General features: G+C 40.0%; 1 protein-coding gene across 1 annotated transcript; it reads left to right on the plus strand.

The window, feature by feature from the left end:
• Nucleotides 1-6125: 6125 nt before the first annotated feature.
• OR11Q2 (olfactory receptor family 11 subfamily Q member 2) lies at nucleotides 6126-7091 on the plus strand. Its single transcript, XM_001491294.4, has one exon. The coding sequence runs from the start codon at nucleotides 6126-6128 to the stop codon at nucleotides 7089-7091; it is 966 nt and encodes a 321-aa protein (XP_001491344.2).
• Nucleotides 7092-7294: the final 203 nt, after the last annotated feature.

A 7294-nucleotide genomic window follows, 5' to 3' on the forward strand; every position in this document is an offset into this window, starting at 1 on the left:
AGAGAGATTTACCTAGGTGCCATGCATATTCAAGGAAGTAGGGAGAAGGGAATACAACTAGGTTGATTGAATTCTTTTCCTTTTGAAAACTGACCAGTTGTTTGGCTGTTCTGGAGACTAAATTAATACAAGTAAATTTCCTAAGTAGCAGATTGATAGCTCAGGGGGGAATAGTGAACCTGGATGTGTAGTCTGGAAATTTTCAATAAGTTACAGACCAATGTGTGAGCATGACTTTATTGGCAATAAAAATGGAAGGCAAAGAGAGCCATGGAGATGTTTTTCCAATGAATTCTCAAAAATGGAATGATGAGTGGTTCAGATAATCTTCTGTGTGAATGCAGAGGGCTGGACACCAGTAGTCTCTTATGGTCCCTTCTACCTCCAGGGCCTTAGAGTTCTAGAGCATCTTTTTAGCACTATTACTTCTTTAGGCATTTGTCTTAGAAATTTCATTCCTTCCTTCTTTCCCTTATATTTCTTATATTCTTCCTTCCTGAAATATTTACGGAGTGCATACTAAATGCCTAGGCACTGTGCCAGGCATTAGGGTACAGCACAATCAAGGCAGACATTGCTCCTACTCTCATGGAGGTGACAATTTATAATTTTCTGGGATGTACTCCACCTGATGGTTGGAGAAAGATAGCTCCTTGGTCATGTTTGAGCCTTGTGTTATATACAATTCCTTATATGTGAGTTTTCTCCCTTTTCTTTAATTTGTAGGATTTAAGATCTTAGACAAAAGGAGAATTTTTAGACTGGAGCTGATGGAGTTGAGGTGTCAGAGGACTAGGACTAGGGACTGGAGGTGTTGACTTCCTGCCTCTGACACAGCCTCATAACTTACGCAGCTCAAGGAATCTCCTGCTTGTTATGCTCATCCAAATTATAGAGAGGAGGCAAGGTGTGTATAATTAAAACAAACTAAGCAAGCAAACAAACAGAATCACAAAGAAAGCAAAACAGGAAATAAAAACACATAAAACTCTTCTTTCTAGTTTACCCCACAGAAGGTTTCTTTTTTTGACTTTGAAAGGCTTAGTCGATTTTTCTTTTAGTCATCTGATCTGGTGTTGAGGCTGCAGTATTAACATCTAGTAAGCAAATATGATAGTCAATCCACTTGCATGTCTAAAACAGAACTTAGGACCACGCTGCTGGATCCCCACCAACCCACTTCCTTTTCAAAAGAAAAAATGACTTAGCATCAGTCACTAACACTGACCCAGAAGGTCCCAGGGTGCCATCAGTCCCCCCAATGTTTGTAAAATACCCTCCTGGAAGAATAGAGGGGCACAGCCAGGTGTTCTATGAATGTGGGTTGGAACCAAGGCTCAGAATCCTGGGGATCATCATGCGGGAGCCGTCGGGCAGGACTTGGGAGCTCCAGGCCATTGTGCTTACGAAAAACAAAATCGATGACAGATTTTCATCCACTTATTCATGAGTACATCAAACGGGTATTAAGTGCTGTCTAGTACTGGGAATAAAAGAGAAAACTAAAACGTCATCTTTTACCTTTCCAGACTCAACAAACATCATTTCCATGTGTTAATAACCTCCAAAGGGCACAGTAGCCATCACTCAAGTAAACAATAATGCTGAGAACAGAATTGTGAGTCCACTGATGTTATACTGTTCCTGTTCTTCATGAGTTTCTCAATTGATAAGTTTTCTTTTACCCAAAGAAGAGAAAATCCAGGTGTGGGGGTAAAATGGGACCGCAATATCTCTCTTCAATTATCTGAAGATAATATAGATCAAGATGATATCTGTTACATATAGAAAAAGAGTTGGATAGATCTATGTTGTATAGAATCAGTGAGCAGACCAGGGATGATGGGACAGAATTTAAAGGGATTCTGATTTTGCTTTATTTCTAATAGTTGGAACCTATCAACTATGGAATATGTGGTCTTAGGAGCTAATAATAACAATAATTATAATTTAGTAATTACTATGTTTAATGTATTTTGTATATAGTACCTTAAAAACTTTTCAAAACAGTATGTGTCGTTTAATTCTCAGTACTCACTGTGTGTATCAGTCAGGGAATATAGCATTATCTCTATTTTACAGATGAAGAAACTGAGGCTCAGAGAAGTTTACACTATTACTCAGGGTCACACAGCTAATGCAGGACAAGCTGGACATCAAATCAATACCTATTGATTGGTCTTGAGGGAGTGCTTAAAGAAGGATTCTCTTCCTTGGCTTCTTTCTGAGTTGTAAAGAAGCCATCTTCAAACAGGGAAGAATTAAAGGGCAGCTTAAACTTCCAGTGAGGCAAGGGACATTTACCAGGCCAGAGTCCAGTGTAGAACTATGCTCTGCAAACCAAACTGGATGAGAGTGAACTATTTTGTTTATTGTCATTTCTATTTTAAGATTATGTTCTCTGATTTCAATGTGAAAATATAGGTTTGGGCTTGTGGATGGCATCAAATACACCTTCCTTGCTCACTACAGCCACAATCCTACCATCTCCTGTGTGCACAGATGTATGTTTGTGTGTGCATAGGAAATTACTCTCCTGAGCCTGTGAACACACACAGGTTTCACAATTGGCCTGAAACAATGAAGGTTACGATCCAAAAAAGAGGCAGGTTTTGCCGTTTCCTGCATAAAAACAAACAACTGAGTTAATTCATTTGATTGACTTGTTCATTTTCCCAGTAGTGTTTCTGGCACGGGGAAGAAAACTCTTCTGTGAGCACAGCCTGTGTGTGTGGGTGAGTGTGTGAGGACCACCCTATAGCACTGTTTTAAAACTTTCCCCTTTCTTATAATATGTTTTTCAAAGTTCTGCCTGATAATCGCGGATTGTATCTGGAGGCCCACTTGCTAAAAGCACGTTGAGTCATAGGCAGGTTGTAAGAGTCCAGGAGACCTGCAGCGATGACTAAGAGAGTCATTATTTGATAAAAAGGGAAAAAATAGGTATTGGTTTGAAAGGAAGGCTGGGGGAGCATGAAGAACTTCTTGAACAGGGGAAAAAAACACTTGAAAGCTAGCTGGCAGGGTGAGTGGGGACCGGAGAAAACCGGTCTTGTGCAGTAGGACTTGCTCCTGCATTTTAATCACATCTCGATGTGACTGGTTTTTTTCCTCTTTTTGTTTTTTCATCAAGCAAGAAAGGACACAGAGGGGATTTAGCAGTAACGTAGCTCTTTAAACTTTGTACTATACTTTGTCCTCTTGCACATTTTCAAACTGACATCTAGAAATTTTTCATTGTAAGTTCAAATAGATGCACAGTATACTTTTTGTCACCTTGTAAATATTGACAGTTTAAAATTAAACTCTTGCATCACTCTTTTAACGTCTTCAAAGGATTCTAAATACTGTAGTATTTTGATATCCACTGTCACCCATTAAAATATAAATGAACAAGTTCTCTAACAGTCGGACATTTAACACCATTACCTTTTCTTCTTGAACTCGCATTTCCATTCATTTTCCCCACAGAACTTTATTCTAATGTCGTATATGTTTTTATACTTGAAAGTCTTCTCTTGGTCATCCTATCATACATCTCACCAAAAACATGTATATACAATGAAATTTTAAGCTACGAAAAAAGCCCCGAGGACAGAAGTCTCCCAAGTGTTAAGATAAAGAAGCAAATAAATAAATAAATAAACGTTACACAGTTAGTAAATGACAGAGAATTAATTAAGACTCAGAACTATGCTCCAACTTCAAAATCTTAGCCACTCTGTCTGGTTGTACTCTGGGATCTCAGAGAAAAAAGTGACTGCAGCCATGGTAAGATTCAAGATGTCTAATAGGAAGATCTTTCTCTTGTAAAGTGGGAGAACGGTAATTGTGAAAGGAGAGATGAGAAAGGAGAAGCAGAATGAGTCTTCAACCTCAGGTACATTCACAGCAGATCAGTATGAGAAAACAGTCTGTATAAATTGGAAATTAATTCTCTTAAAGCTCTCCCTTTCTGCGTACCTCCTTGGGAAGTCATCGTGTAGCTCTAGAACAGGGTTCCTCCGCAGCGGCACCATTAACATTTAAGGCCAGACAACTCTTTGCTGTAGGGGTCTGTCCTGTGCATTGTAGGGTGTTTAGAAGCATTCCTAGACTCTACCTACTAGATACCAGTAGTAGCCTCCCTCTCTAGTTGTGACAACAAGAAACGTCTGCAGATATTGCCAAATGTCTGGGGTGGGGAGCAAAATTACCCTCAGTTGAGCACAACTGATCTTGGGTTATGTATACTCTAGTTTGAAGGTTACTTATCTAGCTTCTTAGAAATGAGAACAAGGTCCAAATCACTCAAATGTGTTATTTGTGCTTTAATCGGCATTTAAACCAGGCTTCTTCCTACATATAAGATCATGGTGGAGAGTTTGCCTTTAATCCTTTGAGACAGAATTCTAAAAGTACTTTTCATATGGACAAAGATGAACACATACACATATATATGTAAATAATAGCACGCAGTGAATCAGTGTGTGTGGTGGAAAGATCATGAATGTTGGAGTCACACAGAACTGTGTTTGAATCAGCTCATGTTCATCTGATGACTTCAGGCAAATTTTCGTTAGTAGTATTATTTACCACAATTTATTGAGCATTTTCTACATGGCAGGCACTTTGTGTTCATAATCTCATCTAATCCTTACATAACTCTATAGATAGATACGAGTGTCATCTTAAATTATCTTTAAGTTAAATTAAGTGGTGCTAGGCAGTGGTTAGGAAGTAATGAGAGATGTACAGTTTTCCTCCCATGCATTTATATTGCTTTATCTTATTTAAGTATAGTGATTACTAATGTTGGTTAATGCTTCTGTGTGGCTCTTTTTACAAATAATTTTATTTTGTAAAGAAAAATCTTTAATGTTTATTTAGTGCTTACTATCTGTCAGACACTGTTTTAATTACTTTACATGCATTTACTCTTCAAAACAACACTGAAGTGCTACTATTATCCTCACTTTCCAGATGAGAAAACTGAGGCCCAGAAAGATTAAGTAACTTGCCTAAGGTCACACAGCCACTAACTGGAGAGGCTGGGAGTTGATTGTGGGCAGTCTCGCACTGGAGTGCATGTGTTTAATCATTATACTACACTACCTCACAAAATAGACCAACAAAAAAATTGAATGAAAAAACAGGCTAGTTTCTCTTCCACTGCCCATGATATATATGGAAAGCCTGGTTATTTGGATTTTGTGATCTAACCCATGGCCACTACCTCCTTAATGTCAGCATATCTGAATTACAGGCAAAGTCTTATGGAGAAAATATTTCACTTTGAGAAGACTACTCTGGGGAAACCAAATTTAAAAAATAATGGCAAAGATGATAGCATGTGTAGCTATCTATATCTTACTGTGCAGATCCAGATGGATGTGTGTGTGTGTGTGTGTGTGCTCAGATGTGTGTCTTGAGTCTAACCAGCAGTTTCAGATGTCAGCTGCTGGGCTTTCTCCCCAGAAACCTAAAATCCAGCCTTTTATAGGGCAAGATTTAAAAATAAGAAATCATTATTCTGTTCTAGGATGTACCCTGATTTTCCGGAATCTACTCTCTCTCCGGCAACTACTGTTCTGCTATGTCATGGATGTCACTATCAAACAAGTATGGATGGCCCAGTAACATCAATGGAATGATTCTCTGCTTCAGTCCTGGCATTTTAGCTCCCATTTCATGCTCTGATAAAGAAGATCATAAATATGATTTATTATCTTGCCTGCCATTTCTTTGAATTGTCAACATTTCGTAAGGATTTTCCTTGGGGATTTCTTCTGTCCAAAATGGTGAAAAGGATGTCAAGCATGGGCTCTACATGTCTGCTTTGAATGTGAATTTGGTGGTCTTGACTTACTACCAGTACAGTTGTACTCTGGAATGTTCCTTCAGGGATGGGCATAGATTTTCACTGAGCCATTCATCTCCCATTTAGTCTTCTCATCCCTATTCCGCATCCTGACCAGAGGACAGGTTCAGCTGATTTCTATAAAAGAGTTTTTCTGAGGGAAAACTTAACTGGCTACAATGAGGACCAATCTCCAAGAAATGTCTGCATCAGTGCAGAGCTCTAACCACTGGTAGAATTGGACTATGCAGGAAATCTAAGTGGTAGCATAATCTGACATAACAGTATGGAGAAACTGACACGTTCCCAGGAACTTCTGACTTCTGTGGGGCCAAGAAATACCACTATGATGGTGACTGAGTTTATCATATTGGGATTTGGAGACCTCAAGGAATTGGGTCCCTTGCTCTTCCTGGTGTTTGGCATTGTCTACTTAGCCACCATTTCTGGAAATCTCCTCCTTGTGGTCCTGGTGAGCACTCAGCGGGGACTCCAGACACCAATGTACTTCTTTCTGGCAAACCTCTCATGCCTGGAGGTCTGTTATACATCCAACATTGTGCCCAGGATGTTAGTAGACTTGTTGAGAACGAACAGAGTGATCTCCACAGTAGGCTGTATTATTCAGCTCTACTTCTTTGGAGCCCTGGGCAGCACTGAATGTTATCTTCTGGCAGTGATGTCATGTGACCGGTACCTGGCTGTCTGCCGGCCCTTGCACTATCCAACACTAATGTATGGGACCATATGTGTGGGGCTAGCAATTGGCTCATGGGTTGGTGGCTTCACAGTGGCAGCTGCATTCCAGGTTGCTATGGTATCCAGTTTTACCTTCTGTGGTGGCAATGAGATTGACCACTTCTTCTGTGACTTGAAACCTCTGCAGAAGCTCTCCTGCTCAGATCCCCACCTGGTCAACCTGGTCTGCATGAGTTTAACAGTGCTGGTGACTCTAGTTCCGTTTGGATTAACCCTAGCCTCCTACTGGAGGATTCTTTCCACAGTCTTGCATATACCTTCCGTGACTGGTAGGCAGAAGGTATTCTCCACTTGTTCCTCTCATCTAGTGGTTGTGACCTTGTTTTATGGGACCTTGATCCTGGTCTATGCTGTGCCCTTGGCTGGTGAGGTATCAGTTCTCAACAAAACCTTCTCCTTGCTCTATACTATTGTCACTCCCATGTGTAACCCCCTTATCTACAGCCTCAAAAACAAAGACGTCAAGGAGGCCCTGAAGAAGCTGAGGATTTGATCGTACAATGATCTCCATTCGATCAACAAAACTGATGGCAGTCTGAAGGTCAAGGCACTGTCCTCATCCACAGGGAATTCTCAGCCTGATTGGGAAAATGTAGGATAGATTATAATCATTATAACCTGAAATATTGGTTAATTTCCAAATCAGCTAGCTGATTTGGGGGAAGAGTTAGTAGATTTGTCTTGGTCTCCTTGAAA

This window comes from Equus caballus, chromosome X (genome assembly GCF_041296265.1).
Source record: "Equus caballus isolate H_3958 breed thoroughbred chromosome X, TB-T2T, whole genome shotgun sequence".
In the NCBI taxonomy this organism is placed as follows: domain Eukaryota; kingdom Metazoa; phylum Chordata; class Mammalia; order Perissodactyla; family Equidae; genus Equus; species Equus caballus.